The sequence below is a fragment of the Pyrus communis genome, chromosome 3, assembly GCF_041283825.1.
Source record: "Pyrus communis isolate YQ-2024b chromosome 3, ASM4128382v1, whole genome shotgun sequence".
NCBI lineage: Eukaryota > Viridiplantae > Streptophyta > Magnoliopsida > Rosales > Rosaceae > Pyrus > Pyrus communis.
Genome location: NC_142567.1, coordinates 24,665,097 through 24,688,153, shown reverse-complemented (window position 1 = coordinate 24,688,153; position 23,057 = coordinate 24,665,097). Strand labels below are relative to the sequence as shown.

The 23,057-nt window shown below is 37.4% G+C and overlaps 1 protein-coding gene across 1 annotated transcript; it reads left to right on the top strand.

Annotated features, from left to right (window-relative positions):
- Positions 1 to 9,844: 9,844 nt before the first annotated feature.
- Positions 9,845 to 11,255, top strand: LOC137715732 (E3 ubiquitin-protein ligase RDUF2-like). The gene has a single exon (XM_068455075.2). It carries the CDS (start codon positions 9,921 to 9,923, stop codon positions 11,019 to 11,021), a length of 1,101 nt encoding a protein of 366 aa, XP_068311176.2. The 5' UTR covers positions 9,845 to 9,920; the 3' UTR covers positions 11,022 to 11,255.
- The last annotated feature ends 11,802 nt before the right edge of the window (positions 11,256 to 23,057 follow it).

Here is a 23,057-nt window from a genome sequence, read left to right as displayed (position 1 = left end):
TGTCTTGTGTATTCTCTACTATAATGATCATTATTCATAAATTTTAAGTTGAATATGCAATGTTTTGGACGGGGATCTTAAAATAGTAATGCACTCATTGTTCTTTTTATCTTTATCACGTAAAGCACCATGATGTTTGACTATGAGAATTTTTCAATATGTCGGGAACATGGTCAATATACTAAGTGTAACAATACAAGTGGTCGGATGCTTAAGGAAAAAAAATTTAAACACTTGTATTATAATACTTGGTATATCAAGCCGTGTTTCTAATATACTAAAAATTTTCTTCTTTTAACTACAAATTAGCATGAAGTATACATACAGGCGATTTTCACTTTTCACGCATGCAACTGAACAAATTGAAAATTATTCACCATGATTTTTATGGATGGAAGCCAAGAAAACAGACAAATCAGTCGTACCTAATAATGTTTCTTGTAGTTAACCAAAAAAAAAAAAGTTTCTTGGCTGATGTGTTACCAACCTTTAGGGAGTCAAACTCTTCCCCTTCTTTTATCAACTCTCAAATAATATATATAAATATTTTTGTTGATGTTTTTTTTTATTACAAGTGATAGTATTATTCTCATTATATTAAAAAGGAGGAAGAGTTTGACTGTGGAATGGATTAAGTTTCAATCCAACACTTGCTTTTAGAGGCGGAGCCATGAAAGGATCACGATAATCTAAGGCCTACCCTGATATTTTGTTCACGCATAAAATTTTAGTGTTATGCTTATAATTTTCGAGGTTTTTCCGTAGGCTTAGCGCCCAATCCGACATCCTATGGATTGTAAGCAATCCATTAATTGTGAGCTTTGGGGAGGAGGGAGAGAAAGGAAGAAAGTCAGAGATGCTTGGAGTTTAGGTTTAAGGAAGAGGATGATTAGGACGACGATGACCGACTACTCACTATATGACAAAGTAATTTTTATAAGATTAGAAGAGTGTTTCAGAATCAGACTTTTGGATTGTTCTAAGCTAAAATTTTGACTCTATCACTACTTGCTTTGACTAATTTTTGTGGTGACTAAAGGACAATATAGTGTTAACAAGTGCCTAACATGGGCAACCCAGACTTTTCACTGTACAAAAACGAAAAGAACAGTGGGAACCCAGAACAAACCGAGGGCAAATCCGTCCGAACACTGGTGATGAACAGTGCCGGAGGAAAACTCAGTTTTAGTATATATGATGTTAATATTTATATTTCTAAATTCACCCCTATTTTTTCTTCTGCTTTACCCCTTAAAGAAGGGGAGCGTACTGGAGAACATGCATTCATAATCACTTTCCAAGAGCCAATATGGTCACCCCACAAAAATGTACGTCCATGATTAAATTACAATATAATTACTCTAATCCAACCAACCATATTATTCTACTTTTCCTAGTTTTCTTGCCTACATTAAGCTTATATTTTAACTTATGTATTGTCACACCTATGATCATATACTTGTTGTATCAACGCAGTATCTCACAAATAGCGATTTTCAATACACTTGGAGTTGGAATAAAATAAAATGTGGTATACAATGTGATATATAAGTAGAGAGACATTAAGAAATATAGCCTAAAATTAGGGCATATTAATCATGTCATTCACTTATGTTATAACATGTGGTGTATCATCTTGTGTTTTAGGTACACATAAAAGAATTCTTGAACTTATAAAATAACTTACATGTCATTAGTACACCACACCATCAAGTGACATCTCATGCTAATAAAACAAGAAGGGTAATGCAAGGGAGACTAAATTTGTAGATCAAATTTTGTAAACTAAATGACATGGAAGTTAATGATTGAATTATTACTTAAGTGTTGATTAACGTGCTTATTTTTTTATGGGTCATTTTGGTTCCGGTCCCTAATCAACCTAATTGTTAGATTGAAACGTTATTTGTTTAAATATTTTGATCAAGACCCTTAGCCTCATTTAAGAGATTTAATTAATGCATTTATGCATTTAATGTCCCACAAATTATAAAATTTAAACAAATTCAAATAATATTTTTAATTATAATAAGTACTTAAAAATCAATTTTAGACTAATATTGTTCTTCACAAAAATTATAGCAAAAAAAAAAAATTATAGCAAAAAAATAATTTACCCACATAATTATTAACATATTTAAAAAAAAACTATTGATATATTTTAAAACATATAATTAGCATGGGTACATTTAGCAAAAATAAAAATGGGTACAAATAAATTAAAAAATATGGGCACAAAAAGGAATTAATAATGGGAACTTTAACAAAAAAAATCATGGTACTGTTCACTTTAATGAAAAATCACATTTTTACACTAAAAAGTCAATCATGGTACTATTCACTTTACCCTTTATTTTGTCCTTATCGTTAAAACCCAAAGTTTTCAACCCATTTTTCATTAGTATTCCTATTAACAAATCGGTACAAATTAAAACTGAAAAGAAAATTAGCACGAATTAAAAAAAATGGTTGCAAATTAAAACCGAAAATGAATAAGGTTTTAATCAATATAGTAGGAAAAATAAGGATGAGAACCTAATTTTTTATTTTTTTTATTGGTGACACATCATTTAGTTTGCAAATTTAATTTACCTAGCATTACTCAAACAAGAATATCTGAACAAAAACTTACATATACCTTTATTTATTTTGTGGTGCAATATTGGCAGTGTGGTGGCTCCTCACCCCTGAGTTCCGAGCTGTTGCGGCTGACCATCCCTCATATAGGTTTCTAGGTTTTTCTCTACTAGCTACTTTCGGGCCACTATTGGTTGAAACAATTAGGAATGTATTTACTTTTGGGTTCAAACTCGTTATTTATATCTATTATTTATCATTTTTGTGCTCGATGCAAAAAGAAATTCATGTTTTCTTTGCATCAGTGGTGTTCTTTTTGTATGCTAGTTCTTTTTAAAGCTCGGTATAAGTTGTTATATGTCCGTTTGAACTTTATTTAATGAATTACTCTAGATTAAAATAAATAAAAAACTAATAAGGATACTTTATCTTTCATATTAAGTTGGAATGTCATCGTCCAAATTAACAATTAGATCCCTGTCATCATTGTTGGTATCTAAACTTGTATTGTAATGCCGCTAGGTCCACGTTATGGAACGTAAGACTATAGACTATCGCAATACCGACAAACTTGGGTATCACGTACATATCTTGAACAGTAACAATATAAGAATATACAAATTCATATTTTTGTTAAAAAGAGGAGGAAATTTTAAATTAGGATGTTTTATATATTTAAAAGAGAACATCATTAGACTAAAAATTAGTTAATAAAAATACATCGTTGTAAATAGGGATGCATCTTGGGTTGGGCCAATTTGAACCCGATTTTAACCCGAATAAGTGAGTTTTTTTTAGTTATAACCCGTCCGAACCCAACTCAATTTCAACCTGTTCATTGATTGGGTTGATCATTTGCACGTCCATCCCCAACCTAACCCAACTCCACTAATCAAACCCAATCTAACCAGATTGTAACCCATATCAATTAATGCTCATATTACACCTAAGTGAGCCAAGTCCAAAAACCAATGCCCTTTCTAATATATTTTTTTTAATAAATTACCCTTTATAATTACTTAAGTTTTTAGTGAATAAGAGACTTTGATTAGTCAGCATATTGATAGTAGATTGATTTATGAAATTAAAGTTAGCTAGCTTTGAGGGTACTTGGCTTAATTTTTTTTAGGAATTATTGGAAACTAAGTTGACACACCACGACCGAGATCAGGGCATGCTGGCCGTCACGTGAAAGTGACGTAACCATGTGCACAGTGCGGAAGCTAAGAAATAATAAAAGTATGAATAAATACAAACCTAGCTATACACAAAGTAAATAACATACATGTGCAAGCGTAAGTGTGAGAAACAAAGTTCAGAGCACGGAAGACCTAGTGCAGTCCGGGAGAAACAACACTAAATAAACACACCCAAAGGTGGTCCTACACTGCTGATAATCTGTCAGATAAGCCGGGAAAATCCTCTGGGGAGCCACCAAAAGCGCTAGCCAAACTAGAACCTGGAGGGGCGCAAAACAGAAAGCGTGAGTGGGCAAAAACAAAGCTTTTCAAAAATCATTTCATAAACAAAGTTCTAACCCCTTACCATAAAACATGTATACTTCTCAGAAAAATAGAATATACATATATATAATAACCATGCTCAGAAATATGCCATGTCAAATGCCTCGAAATAAAATGCAAGTACTCAGGTAATGCCAAACAATGCCATGTAATCTGTCAGCCGGAGTCACCTAACGTGACCTGTACGGCTGAATCTAGAGCTCAAATCTCCAACTCACTAACTATACCTGCACACGAGTCGGAACCACCTAAAGTGGTATGTACGACAGGACTGTGCACCTAACTTGGATCCAAGATGAGCGTGTGGTGCGGGAGGTGAACATCACGTGAAGGACTGTGCCCAACTCTGGGCAGGAGCACTACCACCGGGGGTGCATGTTATGAGTTCTCTATGCATCTCAAATCACTACTAAACATAAACATAAACCATAACTTACCTGGCACTTACCTGTGCGTCCGCAACATCAACACACTTATATATATGCAACTAATAATGCATAATTAAATGGCAAACATAATGCATGGCATATAAACGTATAAACGTTTCATTTCACTTTCTGGGAAAAACATAAGTATATAGGTATATACGGAAAACCAAAAGCCCACTCACTGGTATGTAGAAGGGTCGTAACCCCCTTGCCTCGAGTGACTGCGCTTGTCCTTGGGATAGGTCTCACCTATATGCGAAACAACTATAAATACATTAATTTTAAAGCACATAACCAACATTACGAAATAACTTCTCATACAATGCTCAAATGGGGTGTATGAATACACCAACGTGATCTACTCAACCTCACGAACATCCCCATATTTTTAAAATAATTTTTCGACGCCGCACGCACCCCCACGCTCCGGCCAAGGCACGGCCACACGCACCGCCCACGCGCAGGCACGTGCTTGGCACACTGACGACGTCAGTTAACGCTGTCAGGAATATTTCGTTAAATCTAACTGATTCCGTTAACGCCGTTAGGAATATTCCGTCCAAACTGAAGGAATATTTCGTTATCTTCTCCAGCCAAACTTCGGTGCCGTCGCTGGCGCCGGAAAACCGGGAAATTTTCTAAACTTGATATCTCACTCATTTTTCAACCAAATTTCACAAAATTGGTACCAAAATGAAGCTTACAACAAGAGGAACAAATCCATACCACTTTCAAACACTAAAACCCACAGAAACTCGCCGGGAAAACACCACCAACTCCGGCCAAACTTGCAACTCACGATCCCGACGTCCAAAACCTTCAAACGAACCACCTCCAGCCTCTTAAGAACCTCACCAAGCTTCCTACAAGCTTGAAATTCCCAAAAACACAAGAATTAACGTGTGCATGAACAGTGACCAAAATCTAGGATCTCGAGTTCGACGTGAAAACGAAGGTATCCTTACCTAAAATGGGTATGGTTGAACTTCTAAGGACCTCACGAGCACAACTGTGTAATTTGACTTCACGATCCGTGAAGTTTCCAAGGGTTATGGTGTTGTCCGTACAAAAAGATAGGAATGAGAGAGAGAGAGAGGGGGTCTCGGGACAGATAGGGTCAACATGAGAGGGGGATGAGGATGATGATGGATGTGTGGCTGGGATGCAACCAACCAAGAACCCAAAACAACCACACAAACAACAATTATCCATTAGGAGCAAAACCGTCATTTCACCCTTACGGTACGAAAAGTCCGGGACGGGCTGTCACAAAGTTGTTACAGGATTAAATTTGAAAAAGTCAGGCAACCCGAACCCAACTCAAGTAAACACTAACCCAATTAAACCCAAGCCCAAATGAACTCGAATGAAACTCAACCCGAACCCTAACCCGAATTGTAAAGGGTTAGGATTGAGTTGACCTTCCAACCCGCCCAAGTTGCACCTCTAGTTGTAAATATTATTTAGGGGTGTGCGATTCACACACCCCAAATTACTTCTCACACACCCTTTGTTCATTTATGTCCGTTGATATTCTTCAATCAATCCGATCTAACGGTCGAAAATTAGAAGGGTGTGTGAGAAGTAAAATGGGATGTGTGGATATCACACCCCATTATTTATTATGTAGTTGTTCACTTCTGGGTCAATATGTAATTAGACAGACTTTTTTGATGTAATGAAAAGGAAAGGACACCTTAATTTCTCCTTCACTTTCTTTCTTATCTATCTCCTGTTCTCTCTTACTCTGTATTTTTTTTTAAATATTATTATTAAGGGGAAAGGGGAGAGTTCATAACTCTTACAATAATTTAGGAGGGAGAGTTTCGAACTCAGAACGCATTGATAGAAACTCAACATCATAGCCACTGGGATATTGGACCACATGCAAAAGATGAAAAAGGGGTTATATTTTGCCACTTAGTATTACAGTCTAGTAGTATTCATCTTTACATGTAAGTGAGAGGTCTTAGGTTCGATTCTCACCAAAATCGAAGTTGATATTATGGCTAGCCTAGTGTGAGACGTAACCCATTCCCCCTTAGTGTAGATTATATCGTTTGTTTGAAAAAAAAAGGTTATATTCTAAATTTCTAAGGAAGGTCACCAATGAAACTAATGGCTCTTTTGGGAAATGCTGTCAAATAATAAAAAAGAAGTTATAATGAAAATGGCTTGTGCCAACAAATATTTAACCAAAAACCATCTTAAAATGTTATTTAACCAAAATGGCTCAAAGTTTAATAAAAAAAACCATCCAAAACTATTGTCCACGGATCAAACATACAAGCCCAACCCGCTACGAATCTACACTTCCGTAAATACCCCTAAATGATTCGATATTGACCTGACTCTTCACCAACCATAATAACTCCCTGTCTTCCTATCAAATCGAAACCACCATAATAACTCCCTGTCTTCCGTAAATACCACGAAACCACCATAATAACTCCCTGTCTTCCTATCAAATCGAATTCCCCCATTTCAAAATCAACCAAATTAAAGTTGAAAAAGTAAGCATTCATCGGAACAAAGTCGCCGAAACAAGTTTAATGACAAAAACGGACGAAAAAGTGTCTGAAAAAAAAAAAGAACCAAAATATAAAACTGTTTCTGGAGAACTCAAAACATAACACTATTTCTGGAAAAAAAAAAAAAAATCAGATATAGTGTTTGTTTTGTCTATGCACAAACAAACATTGTATTTGGAAATAAAATAACCAAAATTCAGAAACAGTGACTTAAATTCCAGAAAATTTTCAGAAACAGTGACCTAAATTTCAGAAACAGTGACTTAGATTTTAGAAACAATCTATGTTTTAACCTTTGATTGTTTCTTTTCTTTCTTGCATCAGTTGATTATATTTAAGAAACATGAGGTTTATTTTGCTTTGAATCCAAATATAATGAATTTCACTATTTCTTTTCTTGCTTACATTTAAGAAACAGTGTGTTTATTTCATTTGGATCCAGAAACAGTGATTTAGATTCCAGAAACAGTAACTTAGATTCCAGAAACAGTGACTTAGATTTCAGAAACATTGTTACTTAAAATCCAGAAACAATTTATTTTTACAGTCTAGAAACAATGACCCGTCGTTATTATTGAATAACATGTAGATCTCAAATTTATTTTATGGAGAAACAGACGATGGACTCCATTGATGAAGCAAAATTGAAAAATAGTACCTCAAATACACTATGAATAATAATGACAATCACATTTTAACGAAATAATACAAAATATAAATTAAATAGCATGAGGATCTAGATTTTTGTTTTAAAGAAAAAGAAGAAAGTTTGCAAAACAACGATGAACCCCATTAACGACAAAAATTTGAAACTCAACCTAAAAAGTTAGGGGTAAAATCGACAAATCATAATTTATTATAGTTGGGCAATTTTTGGTTGGACTACTTTAATATAGGTTTTGTACTAATCATTAAACAAAACTTATAACATAGTTTTTTTTTATTAAAACTAAAACTTTTCAAATCATTTTCATTATTTTTCTTTAATAAAACCTTAATAAAAAGAGCTTTTATAGGAAATATTTTTGGATTCCAAAACATTTGAAATGTTTTTCCAAGATTAAATTGCTTTTTACTAAAGATTGACTTTAAAAACTTTTTTTTAAAGCACTTCTCAAACAAGCCATAAGTCCCTCAATGAACCAGCTTTTGATTTTTGTATTTTTAAACAAAAAAATTAGCAATTAAAACACATGGAATAACAAATACAATGAAGCACCTAAGAAAGTCTCCAACCATAATAATATCGAACTCGCCACTTTTCGCAGCCAAATTTAAAATCTCAAACTTACAAGTGAAGAAAAATATCATTAAACAGTATCTATTTGTATGTGATCTAATACTCTAGTGAATAAGATATTGAATTTCTACTTAACACCTAATTTAAAAATAAAATAAAATTTAAAAATAGTATGATTGGACAGAAGGAGTGGGACCCAATCTCATGGAGTCCACAGATTTGATGTGGTCTTCGTAGACGAGTGAAGGCAACCCCCGACGCGCCTTTGCCTTGGTTTCGGAATCTTCCTGCCGAAAACTGGCCACCAATTTAAATTTCAAACTCGGCGTCCCACGTGTTAAGTCAACGTCTCGCACCTACGCGCCAGCCAACCCCACCTTAATTTCTCGTTATGTTCATATTTCAACTTTATCAATTTAATCACATGCCTATTTATCTTTTGAATTTACCCACTTGGACTCTTGACACTTTTATGGTAGCTTACAAGAAATTTCTTAATCCGTATAAAATAAAAAGAAAAGTACTAAAGAATTATTTAATTATTTTTTAGTATTTTTGCTTAAGGTACTCTTATTTAACTAAAAGAGAAAATTATTTTTTCCAACAAAGAAAAGGAGAATATACTTTTAATTCTTCATGGTTGTTCTCCTTAAAATTCTTCATGTTTGTTTTTGATTTTCAAATCCAAGCTCAATTAATATATATAGAAGGTCATTAGAATTTATTTTTACTCCTTGTGTTTGTAATAGGGCTGCACATCTAGTAACTTCTTTTGTCTCGCGAAAGGGTGACTTCCATACGTGGAATTGTTTTGAGTCATAGTGGTTGTTTAATGTTTTGGTTTATGATGTAAATGTTTCTAGTCGAATTTAATGATAATAGTTCTTTCAAAAAAAAAATTATATATGTAGAAGGTCTAACCTTTTTATTTGTTTGACACAATCAAGATTTTAACCTATTGAAAGTTTCTATAGTGTTTTTATTATCTCATCTCGTGATAATTTTTTTTTTCTAATGGAGAGAGATAGGAAAAAATAGTGTTGAAAAACAAAGTCTTAATAACTAAACTAAAATTAATAAAAGAGTTGTAGTTTGAGGCGTAGTTGGTTAAGCGAATAGAACTCATGCACTCAAGATCTCAAATTCATTTTCCTAATCCTCAGTAACGCTTGTATAGCTGCTATTTCGCTCAAAGGTAATCGGTGCACGTTTTTGTTTTTTTGTCATTTATTTTCAATAACAACTTATAGAAAATTTGAGAATAAGAATAAAACAAATACGGCTAAATAACTATTTAAAAATTTAAGGTAATTCATATTCTTTCCAACTTGGAAAAATCATAAAAATTATAATAGTGGAGCAGTTGTGTTTAATGATATTTACTCTTAATTATTGTCTTAATACCTTCCTAATGGACTAAAAACCCAAATTATGTGGTTTATTCACTTAATCAGTGCCGTGACTCCACGCGCCACGCAACGAACCCTATTTCGTCCTTTTCCACCTTCCCACGCGTACCTCAATAAAATGCTCTTCTTCTTCCTTTCCACCTTTCATTTCTCATTCTCCCTCTCTCACTAGAACTCTTTCTCTCTCTTCCCCTTCAGATCTCTAAACCTCCATGGCCATGCCTTCACCGCCACCGACGACGTCGTATTGGTGTTACAGATGCACTCGCTTCGTCCGCGTGTTTGCTCTGGACTCCGCCCTCTTGTGCCCCCACTGCGAAACCGGCTTCCTCGAGGAGATCGAGACGATGCCACAGCCGCTACCGCAGCCGAACCATCTCCGCCGTAGATTCCCGTCCTCCTACCGCCACGAGGAAGAACGGGGCCAAAACCCGATTCCGACCTCCCGCCGGGTACGACGGGCCTCCGGTGACCGGTCTTCTCTATTCAACCCGGTCATCGTCTTACGTGGCACCGAGGCCGATACCGAGTCCAACACATTCGAACTCTACTATAATGACGCCGCGGGGTCGGGGCTCCGACCACTTCCGCCCACCATGTCGGAGCTTTTAATGGGTTCGGGCTTCGACCGCTTACTTGAACAGCTCTCCCAGATTGAAATCAACGGTTTGGGCCGACCTGAAAACCCGCCTGCGTCTAAATCCGCCGTGGAATCTATGCCCGTTATTCAAATCGCCGATTCCCACGTTGGGTCGGACTCGCACTGCGCCGTTTGCAAAGAAGCATTCGAACTCGGGTCGGAGGCCCGAGAAATGCCGTGCAAGCACATATACCACCCGGATTGTATCCTCCCCTGGCTCTCAATGCGTAACTCGTGCCCGGTTTGTCGACACGAGCTGCCCGCTGACCAAAACAACCGTAATTCGGATCCGGGTCTCGAGGAAGAGACGATGGGTTTGACTATCTGGAGATTACCCGGCGGAGGATTTGCCGTGGGGAGATTCTCCGGCGGCAGAAGACTCGGCGAGAGGGAATTACCGGTTGTGTATACGGAAATGGACGGCGGGTTCAATGGAAACGGGGCTCCAAGAAGGGTATTATGGGCATCGAGGAGTAGAGGGAGCGAAAGTCGTGGGATTCGGAGTGCTTTTCGTAATATAGCTTCGTTCTGGGGGCGTTTACGTTCCGATTCATCGTCTTCGAGGTCCGGGTCGGAATCTGAATCCGGGCCGGGTTTGACTAGAAGTCAGTCAAGTTCGGTGTTTGGGCGGTTCGTACACCGTCGTCGGAGGGCGTGGGTGTTGGATGATTAGAAAGACCACAGTTTTGGCTTCAATTTTTTATTTTTTTTTGGTTTATTAATTTATTAAAATATACGTCAGTGTAAATACTTTTATTATTATAGCTGAGTTTCGAAGAACTTTCAGGTTTGCCGGTTTGGGGTTCTGTGTTCATAAAAAAAGTAGTACAAAATTGGCTCAATTTGTAGCAAAGCATTTTGGTTCTGCGTGTTATGAAGATTATAGAATTTGAAATTTAATTCTTAATTAACTGTGTAATTTTGCATTCATTTACAAGTTCGATCGATTACAGTTTGTGTTCTACGCGATTTGTTGCGAAATTTAGGGAGAATGTGTAGAGCTTCGGCTTGTGTGTTCACACCACAAGCCTTGTTGGCCCTTGTTGGTCATTCCTGTTGTTCGCCTTCGTTGGTGATGTTGCCCATGGGATCTTTCTTCTTGTGGACTTCTATGTCTTGTGGCGACAATCGTTGTTATGGTGGTCCTAGGAGGATGCTGCGACCTTTCTTTTACTCAACAATGGGGTTTGTGCTGGTGGAATCGTAGGCAGTCAAGGCAGTGACAGAGTGGGTTGGTCGTGGCGTAGAGCCTTAGCGATGCGGCGGAGGCAGTAGCTACAGAGACTGGAGCTTCTCTAGGGATTCACTGTTTAGTGTTTTCTGTGTGTTGCGCGTCAAAGCAGTTGACTTGGGGCCCTTTTGTGTTTAATGGTCCATTTTTTCTTTTGTGCTAACTTTGTATCTGGACCTTAATGTCTGTAATTGCTGCTTATTGGTATTATATTTAAGAAAAACTAATGAAAAGGGGTTGAAAACTTTGAGTTTTAACGATAAAGACAAAATAAAGGGTAAAATGAATAATATCAGGATTGACTTATTAGTGTAAAAATGTGTTTTTTCGTTAAAGTGAACAGTATCAGGAACTTTTAGTTAAAATTCCCATATATTTACCCTTTGATAAATAAAAATAAATAAATAAAAGGACTTGATTTTAAACACACTAGTCTTCGTGCATGCGCTCATGCGCATTTCAAAGCAGCTTACTTGGGGCCCTTTTGTGTTTAATGGTCCTTTTTTTCTTTTGTGCTAACTTTGTATTTGGACCTTAATGTTTGTAATTGCTATTTATTGGTAATATATTTACCCTTTGACCATAGAAAAATGACTTGGTTTTAAACACACTAGCCTTCATGCGTGCGTGAAGGCATTTTTTGAATTATGGCATGCTACGCGCAACTTACATATTTTAAATGTATTTATATGCGTAAATTGACAAAAAGAAAGTAAAATATTTGAAGTAAGTGAATAATCTTAGATCATGCTAGAAGAAACCCCTTATAAACCAATTAAAGCAGCTGAATTCACATAATAAAATTGGTCTCTATAGAATTTACAATAAGAATAGAGAAAATAATATTTAATGAAAAATTGATTGAATCGCATTATTACTAGCCCATTGTGAGGTCAAGCCCACCCTCCCTCTTAGTATAGATAATATTGTTTGTTAAAAAATAAATAAATCATTTGACAACTAATTTAATCACATTATTATCTGTGTGCGAAAGACCTTTTTTTATAACCGACATTACACGCCTCTTAAGATGTTTTGTACATGTTTAAAAATAGAAAAAATAATATTGAATGAACAACTGATTGAATCACATTATTGCTAGCCTATTGTGAGGCTAAGCCCACCCTTTCCCCCTTAGTGTAGATAACATCGTTCATTAAAAAAAAACAATCATTTGACAACTAATTTAATTACATTATTATCAGCATGCGAAAGACTTTTTATAACCGGCATTACACGTCTCTTTAGATGTTTTGAACGTATTTAAAAATAGAGAAATTAAATCACATTATTGCTAGCCTATTGTGAGGTACTAATTAAAAAATAAAAATAAAACAGCACGCAAAAATTAACTATTAAAAAAATACTGTTAAAATGACGAAAATACACCTATCTTATTTGATGCATTATTTTGGGATGCCTTTGAAGTTTTTTGTCTTGGAGGCATTTTTGTTGAAGCTTGGTGACATCAAAAACACAGTTCACCTTTTGTGTTCTCTTTATATATGGATGTATGCTTTTCTTTTTTTGTCGAAAAAGTAACATTCATTAAATAAAAAATGAAGGTTCCATACCAACCCAAAGGAAGGCAGAATAACCCAAAACACTGTGGGGAAAGTTGAAAAACAAAAGCCCAGCCCAATATATAAACAAACAAAAAATAAAACTCTAATCCCAATCTCTAGATAGGAGCATCTCCTGTTATTGCCGCCACGAACGTCTCACCAGTAGCCACCAAGACAACAAAACTAAAGAAAACGACCGAGTGGTCAATTTGAACATGACATCGTAGCACAAAAATTACAAACTTGCAACCAGAAGCACACTAGGGCCAGATTTAGTCACCAAAAACACCGAACAAAGAAATAATCACCAGATCTAAGTACCCTTCATCGAAACCTGCAAATATATATACATGTATGTTTTTAATCTCACTCTTTTGGAGAAGCAGGAATGGAGATTACCATGAGATCGTTCCTCTATTGTGGCGAGTGTTTTGAAGGCTAAGTATTTCCCTACCTCAGTGTTTCTTGAAGCCCCTGTGAAAAATAAAGTTTCCTATTGTTGGAAAAGTATATGTGCTGCCAGAATTATTATTGAAAAAGGGTCTAGATGGCAAGTAGCTCGACGTGGAAAAGGCCCCTAATGTACTAATTGTTTTCTGATTTTTAAGTTGATTTGATGAGATCCATTCCTTTGAGCTTTAGGAAACTGAAAGATAGATTGTTTTGATATTTTGAGAAAGAAAGAATTGTTTACTGTAAGGAGTGCTTATCATGTTGTGTTTGGATGGCTTCTCCTCTTGGTCATGCTCCAAAAGGACACCGTCATCGAATGAACATCAAAGAGTGGTTTATATCTAGCTAACAACCTAAGTGGCACTAACTTGGATTTTTGTTGGATGATTTGGTAGGTTGTTTAGACTTCAAGAAATAATCAATTATGGAAGGGGAAGGCGGACACTCTTGATAACACCGTTTCTCGTGTTTTGAATTGGTGGCAGGAGTCCATCCGCCTGTCCCTTCCTTCTTCTCGATCTCTTAAAAGAACCGGGATGAGGCCACAAAGTTTGGAGGCATTGGAATTGTATATCAAGACGCGAGAACGGAGATTTTGTGGCTGCTTCTGTTGTTGGGGGTGGAAATGCTTTTTCCCCTTTGTTTATGGAGGTTATTGCGCCTATAGAGGGTTTGGCTTTGGCCGCGAGGATGCGTTTACAAAATTTGACTCTCGAAAGCGATTTTTCTCCAGATTATTGCTGCTTTGAAGGAGTCCTCCATTAATTTGTCCACTTTGGGCCTATTGTGGAAGATACTAAATCAACGATGGCTATGATCACTGGAGTCCATTCTTCCTATGTGTGCGCCAAACTAATACCATTTCCAAGGCAATATGCCCTCCACAGTGGTTGCTTTTGTTGTTGGAGGATCCCTGGGAGCTCATCTCTGATCTATTAATTGAAGATTGTTCTAATTAAGGTTGCTGCCTCTGTTTGCAGCTCTTTTGTCCTGTAATTTATTTTTCAATAGTCTAATGAAAGCTATCTTTTCTCTTCACAAAAAAATAGTTCAGACAGTGTTCATATCTCATGTGTTTCTCTGATGTAATGTTTATATGCCATAACATTAAGTGTTTTTATGTTGCAGTTAATTGTAGTTTTGTAAATATACACGTTGTTTGATATGTGACCAATAAGTATTTGAATTGTTAATATTGTTGATGCTACGAACTTGCACTTATTAATAAATCATTCATATTCTTTGTAAGTGCAGTTAACTACAACGTATAATGATTGGTTCTACATTTTCATCTAGACCTATATGTTCCTAGATTCCTAGTGCGAAGTGAAAGGGGTGATCCAAAATTTGGAATTTGTGGCTGGAAAGCACCAAATTATGGAATTGTTGGTGGTGTGCAGTCGGATCAGGATCCTCTCCTGAGCTAAGGGTGAGGATCCTCTTAAGCAAACCCATCGAGCCGTTGAAATTTTATCCAACGACTACAATTATTATAACTTTTAGAGAGGCTTCCTGTTTGTAACCGTTGAATAAAATTTCAACAGTCAGATGAGCTTACTCAGGAGGATCCTCACTCTTAGCTCAAGAGAGGATCCTAATCCGTGTGCAGTCTGCAAATATCTTTATTTTATGGAAGAAATATGCCACTTGTAATAAATATGTGCTGGCTCAAATATTGAGCTATCTACAGTGCCATATCTTGTGAGTTGTGTCATCATTTGTAGCAAAAATAACGTTTCATTCATTTTTCTTCACATTTTTCGTGGCATAGCTGGCTGATTGGCACTAACAACGTGCCCCCGCTGAGTTGTGGGAGCTCTTGCATTATTTCTTCTTCTAATCATACTTTTGTCACCTCACAATTAGAAAAATTCTTGTTCGATTGTATATAATTGCTTGTTCATAATATCATATTTTATATGTTAATTACGTGATCAGTTATATCGAAAAAGAGTCTTAACCGTGTTTGATGTCTCTAATTGAATTTCCACCCGAGACTCAAATCTTGGGCATAAATCCGAAAAATAGGAGACTTTTGATCCAAGCTCATACATGGGTCGAACAAGCTCCGTCCCACACCGTAGCCTGCCTCACCCATCACTCAAAGTCTGGTTCGATACTTGCAAGCCAGGCATACCAAACGGGGAACGTTTGTATATTTACATATTGCATTTTGTTTGTGTGGTAACCGATTTACTATGGAACTTTGGCAGACGTTGCAAGTTTGAAAGGTATACAAACTGTGACAGTTGAATACCTGAGTGCTTCCCTATACTTATCTTTATACTAATTTGAGTAATTTCTTGACTAGGGCCTAGGGGAATTCGTTAAAGTTTGGCAACCATGAGTTTTGTTTTCTGAGAGACTAGAGCAGATATTGGCCGGTGATTGTTACTTTTTCTTGATTTAAACAGCTAGTTTCTCACTTGTGTTAGTCATGAGTCAATATTAGGAAAAAAAAAAGGGAATGTAAATAGTAGAAGTTCTTTATTAAGTAGGTTGTTTATAAGCTTTATTTAGTTTCCTAGTTGAACACTGATTGTATATATATATATTTCTAAAGAAGCAATATAGTTAAAAAAAAGATATTCCCGTAAAAGTTCTATTTGGTATCAAGAGCCAGAGTTGCAAAAACCCTAGTTTTTCTGCTGTGCTTGGTTGACTGTTTTTTCTGCAAATCTTCTGCAAAAAACAATGGTGCCGTGTGTGTGTGTGTGTGTGTAATCTTGCTGCGTGTGCAGCAGTGTGGGTGGTGCGGTTTTTCTGCAAATCTTCTGCAGCAAACAGTGTTGCTCTGTGTGTGTGTAGTCTTGCTGCGTTTTTTGCATTGTGTTTTCTGCAGTGTTGCCGTGTATGGGTGGTAGTGCTGCGTGGGTGTGCTGTGTTTTTCTGCAGTGTTGCCGTGTATGTGTGGCAGTGTGGTGAATCATCAGTATCAGTCTTGCTTTATTATTATTTTTTTTTTGTGAGTAAAGTCGAATGGCATCAGAAGGAGGCAGTGGCATGTTGAAGTTAGAGGGTAGTAACTCAACCAATAATCCAGTATTGAATCCGGTTGTTATTCAGAGTGATGCGTCTGCTGTACCAAATACCGTGAAATTAAATGGATCAAATTATCCTCTTTGGTCCAAAGTTTTGGAGATGCACATTGCTGGACGCGGTAGGAAGGGCTTTGTGACTGGGAGTACCAAGGAGCCTGCTGAGAATAGTGCTGAGTATGAGACGTGGGAGACAGGGAATGCAATAGTAAAAGGGTGGTTGATCAATTCCATGGAACCTGCTATCATGGGATTTTTTATTCACCTGCGTACCGCTAAAGAAATTTGGGAAGAGGTGGCTCGGACCTATTATGATGGCTCAGATATTTCTCAGATTTATGAATTGAAGGTTAAATCGTTCAGACTTCGTCAAGAGGGTCGGCCAGTTGGCGTGTATTATGTTGATCTCAAGTTCGTTTGGCAGGAGTTAGATCAACGGAGACCAATCAAGATGGAATGTGCTGTGGATCTCAAGACACTTCGAGAAGAACGTCAGATTGATCGTGTGTATGCTTTTTTGGCGGGTTTGGATGATGTGTTTGATAAAGTGCGTAGTGATATTTTACGTACTCAGCCTCTACCATCTGTTGATGAGGTGTTTTCTGTTGTTCGGCGTGAAGCTCAACGACATGCTACCATGATGGGTGGAAATAACAATCACGGAGGGTTGCCGTCCATGGCCATGATCTCTCGGCCAGTTGGTGCTTCTCGTCCTAGTAATTCTTGTACTCAATCTTTAAATTCTTGTCCCTTCAACTGAGAAAATAAAGATGATTTGAAGTGTACTTTCTGTGGACAAACCCGTCATACTGAAGATACATGCTTTACTAAGCATGGGGTGCCTGATTGGTTTCCAGAGTTAAAGAAAAAATTGCGTACCAAGGAGCGTGGAGCAGCCGGGTCCAGTGGAGGCCGTGCTTCCCTTGCTACGGCTACACCAACAGTCCAGGAAGCCGTGCCTAGCCCAAGTGACTCTAGTCACAATTTGTTGACTCGTACTCGAGGTGACTCGTCTTCCGACACAGGTACCGTGGGACGTGTTCTCTTAGCCTCCGAAATTCAGCACCATACAGGTTGGATTCTGGACTCTGGGGCAACTGATCATATGACATATGATAAAAATATGTTTCAATACATGACTACATCTCACAGAAAAAATATATCAACTGCTAATGGTACTTTGGCACTCGTGTGTGGTGCCGGCACTGTGCATCTCACCCCGTCACTTCCCTTACATCATTGCTTGCTTGTTCCTTCTTTATCCCATCACTTGTTGTCCATACCACAGGTTATTGAACAATTGGATTGTGTTGTTCTAATGTATCCGTCCTTTTGTCTACTTTAGGATATTCAGACCAAGGAGATAATTGGGCGTGGCACTAAGAGAGAGGGGTTGTACTATGTGGATGACATTGTTTTTGGCAGAGCTAATGCAATTCGAGCGTCCCGGTCTAGTAATTTACAAGAAGTGTGGTTGTTGCATCGTCGGTTACGGCATGCATCTTTTGGGTATTTACGGCATATGTTACCTAGTCTATTTAGTGGAATAAATGAATCAGACTTACATTGTGAAGTATGTATTCTTGCTAAAAGCCATCGTGCTTCGTTTCCTCCTGGTATGAATAAAAGAGCTTTACCATTTGAACTTGTGCACTCGGATGTTTGGGGACCCTCCCCTGTTGTTACTTCTTCTGGGATTAAGTGGTTTGTTACGTTTGTGGATGATTGCACTCTTATGACGTGGCTGTATGTGTTAAAAAATAAAAGTGATGTTGGTATGGTATTTCGATTTTTTTTTCAGATGATTCGGACACAATACTTGTCTGTGATTAAAGTTCTCCATTCTGATAATGGAGGTGAGTATATTAATTGTGAGTTGTCAGAGTTTCTGTGTGATCAAGGCATTCTCCATGAATATACTCCACAGCAAAATGGGGTGGCTGAACGGAAAAATCGCCGTATCTTAGAAACGGCACGTGCTCTCTTTCTGGGCGCATCGGTTCCTAAGAGTTTTTGGCCTGAAGCAGTTACTTATGCCGTCTACGTGATTAATCGTATGCCATCTCGGGTGGTTGATTTTCGCACTCCTCTTCAAGCCCTCACTCACCATGTTCCAATGGTGTCTACTCATACTCTCACCCCTGGGTATTTGGGTGTGTGGCTTATGTGCATATTCAGAAAATTCATCGCACTAAGTTGGATCCATGTGCCCTTCGATGTGTGTTTGTTGGTTTCTCATCTCACCAAAAAGGATATAAATGTTATCACCCTGAGACTCGGCATATGTATGTTACCATGGATGTGACCTTTTCTGAATCGGAGTATTTTTATGCTCCCGTATCTTCATCTTCAGATAACCAGGGGAGATCTGTAGTGGTGATCTGGAATGGTTGGACTTGGGAAGGAACACTATAGCTGATGCCGTGCATAATGAGGCAGTGATCATAGATGCCGTGCATGATAATGGGGCTGGAATGCCACGACAGATTGTTGCCGAGAGCGGCATGCAGTCAGGAGTGATTGCAGCCGAGAGTGATCTGCAGTCAGGGCAGATTGATGACAAGTCTGCGGACGTAATCCCCTCTCTCTCTAGCTCCACAGTGCTGCCCAATGAATCTTCTCTGGATATACCTGAGGTAAATATTGTGGATGATTATGTAACTAATGCGAGTAATGATGTAAATGCATATAAGCTGCCACCGAGACAAAATCGGAGTGTGCCACCTGACAGGTTTTCTCCGGAAGGCAAAGTGAAGTATCTAATAGCCAACTATGTCTCCTGCAATGGTCTTGCACCAGAACGCAAGACCTTGGTGGACAATATGGAGGCTATTCGAGTACCAACCCGTGTGGAGGAGGCTCTAAAGGATCCAAAGTGGGCAAAAACAATGGATGAAGAAATGTTGGCATTACAGAAGAATAATACCTGGGAGGTGATGTCCTTACCATAAGGGAAAAAAACAGTTGGATGTCGGTGAGTGTTTACTGTCAAATACAAAGCCGATGGATCATTAGACAGGTACAAAGCAAGGTTGGTAGCTAAGGGATACACCCAAACATATGGTGTAGATTATCAAGAAACGTTCTCTCCAGTTGCCAAGATGAATACGGTACGTGTTCTGATATCTTTAGCTGCTAATATGGACTGGCCATTAAAACAGTTTGATGTGAAAAATGCTTTCCTCCATGGGAGCTTGGAGGAAAAAGTATATATGGATTTTCCTCCTGGATATAGTGCTGGCAGAAATACCGGAGTATGTCAGTTGCGTAAGTCTCTTTATGGGCTTAAGCAATCGCCTCGTGCATGGTTTGATAGGTTTACTCGAGTTATGAAAAAGATTGGGTATTATCAGAGTCATTCTGATCATACATTGTTTGTTAAACAGAGGCATGAGAAAGTGACAGCTTTAATCATCTATGTAGATGACATGATTATTACTGGAGATGATTTTGATGAGATTTCAAGGTTGGAGAAAAATCTTGCGGCTGAGTTTGAAATGAAGAACCTAGGGGATTTGAAGTATTTTCTTGGAGTCGAAGTTGCTCGATCTTCGAAAGGTATTTTCTTGTCACAACGTAAGTATGTTTTGGATTTGTTAAAAGAAACTGGTATGCTGGGATGTAAGCCAGTAGATACTCCTATTGTTGAAAAACACCATCTATGTTTAGATCCGAATCAGAAATCTGTTGATAAGGGAAGATATCAGAGACTTGTAGGGAGACTAATTTATTTGGCTCATACACGTCCTGATATTGCTTATGCAGTGAGTGTAGTAAGTCAATTTATGCATTCACCGAGTGTAGATCATATGGCTGCTGTTATGCGCATCTTAGCATATTTGAAGTCTGCACCTGGGAAAGGAGTTTTATATCGGAAGCATGGACATTTGAGGGTTGAAGGGTTTACAGATGCTAATTGGGCAGGAAGTGTGGGTGACCGACGGTCTACTTCGGGATATTTTACTTTTGTAGGAGGAAATTTGGTTACATGGAGAAGTAAAAAACAGAAGGTAGTATCAAGATCCTCAGCTGAGGCTGAGTATCGAGGGATGGCTCACGGCATTTGTGAGATTCTCTGGCTTCGAAAACTCCTTGAGGGGCTTAGGTTCAAGCCAAAGGAGACCATGAGACTATACTGTGATAATAAGTCAGCGAGAGATATAGCTGATAATCCGGTACAGCATGATAGGACAAAACATGTGGAAGTTGATCGACATTTTATTAAAGAGAAACTTGAAAGGAAGATTGTGTCAATACCTTTTGTGAATTCGGAGGAGCAACTTGCAGATGTTCTAACTCATGCAGTATGTAGTCGAAAGTTTGATGACTCACTTGTCAAGTTGGGCATGTGACTCACTTGTCAAGTTGGGCATGTGTGATATCTATGCACCAACTTGAGGGGGAGTGTTAATCATGAGTCAATATTAGGAAAAAAAAGGGGAATGTAAATAGTAGGAGTCCTTTATTAAGTAAGTTGTTTATAAGCTTTATTTAGTTTCCTAGTTGAACACTGATTGTGTGTGTATATATATATATATATTTCTAAAGAAGCAATATAATTAAAAAAAAAGATATTCCTGTAAAAGTTCTATTACTTGCAGGTATTACGTTGTAATTATATATTTGCGAGCTGCATTCTATCTCCAAAGAGACTTGGGAAAGGAACTACGAACCTTGAATTCTTATGAGAAGTTTATTAGCACATTCCATTTTTTAATACTCAGGCCTTTTTAGCTGCCAAGGAAATGGATGATGGCTCCATTTTCTCCAAGTTGAAGGTAGAACATGGAGTTTGGCGCTAACTTAGATGGTGATGGCTAAACATTGTGTAATCTGTGATGGCCGGCTTGGGTGGCTTAACTGTTTACTTTTGTATAATTTTCTAGCAGTTGCATCTCTCTCTGTGGCCGTTCTTCCCAAATGCATAGCGCACCTCATCAGTGTTGTGTGTACTTTATGTGGAGTGCTTTCAATTCCTTAATTCCATTTTTTTTCCAGCTGACAAAGCAAGACTCTAAAAGGATCAGAAAATGAGCTAACATGCAGCATTGGCTTAGAGCAAGTTAACAGAGGGGACGTAGTTCGTAGCTTGCAATGTCTGCATCAGGTACACCCTCTGCTTATTGGTATTAACGATATATCACAAACATTCTCCCAGCCTTAATATTTGTATGATTACCATAGTTTGTTGAATGATGCTGCATTTCTTGATGTCTCAAAGTACATAATCTCAGAATTTACCCATATCGATTTGTGGTTTTTAATCATTAACAGGACATAGTGCAATCAGTATGATTCATTAAATTTGAATTATTTTCTTGTACACATTTTCTTCCATCCTCCGTCTCTACTACTATAAAAACTCCTCACCAAATTTGTTAATACTGGCTTTCCTGAAGCGGTGTTCTTTGGCCCGTTCGACTATTTTGTTATTTGGTTTATATTTTCTAATTTCAACCTATCATTTTCTTTTGCAGTTCCATGGCTCCTCCAGCAAGGCATATGCCCTGTCTGTAAATTTAGAGCTGGGTCAACATGGCAGGAGAGCCGGGAGAGTGAATCGGACGGTTCGGACATGGTATACCCGTCTGATGAGCCATATACAATCTGTATACGTTATACAATAAACCTACCAACATATCTTTGCAATGTAATGACATGATCTGCATCACTTGGATATAACCTTCCTTTAATTTTGAATTATTTCAATCAGTGATATATGTATATGTCGTGCGAAATATGATATCGACGGTGACAAATGTGACGTACCATATTACATTAGAAATTGTCTATCATTGTTATTTTAGAGTTCATCATGCTATTGGATATTGTTTGTGTTTTCTTCATCTAGCATCATTCATTATCTCATGATTTTGTTTGATGAGTCATATACGTAGTACACTTATCATTTGCCAGGATAGAATAAGGATTTTCAAATATACATGGGGTTTCCAAAGTTAGATCCTTAATCAAAGATACAATATATAATCAAGATCTAACGATTAAAAATCCCAGAGTATTAAAACTATGTTTGTTTTTGCATCTAACATCACTTATTATCACATGATTTGAAGAGTCATATACATAGTACTTTCCAATTAACTAGATAGAATATAGGAATTTTCTAGTACACTTCGGGTTATTCATTAGTTGGAATTTTAATGGTTAGATCTTTGATAAAAAAAAAAAACGATAATTAAAGTTTAATGATTGAAAACTTCGAAATATGTTATATTTAGTGACACAACAGAATTTTCGGATAGAATATTTTGGAATATAGTTCCAATGTCGAACTATGTAAGCTCATTGTGTAGTACATCAAGGCTATACGATCTTCGAAAGTCAAATTTGTACTACAAATTGAGAATAAATGGGAGCAAGATTTAGCCGGACAGCTTGTATTTAATTTTTTATTTATAGAG

Bases quoted from the DNA above. Each gene is read 5' to 3' on its own strand.
- LOC137715732 (XM_068455075.2), top strand. From the start codon at position 9,921: ATGGCCATGCCTTCACCGCCACCGACGACGTCGTATTGGTGTTACAGA.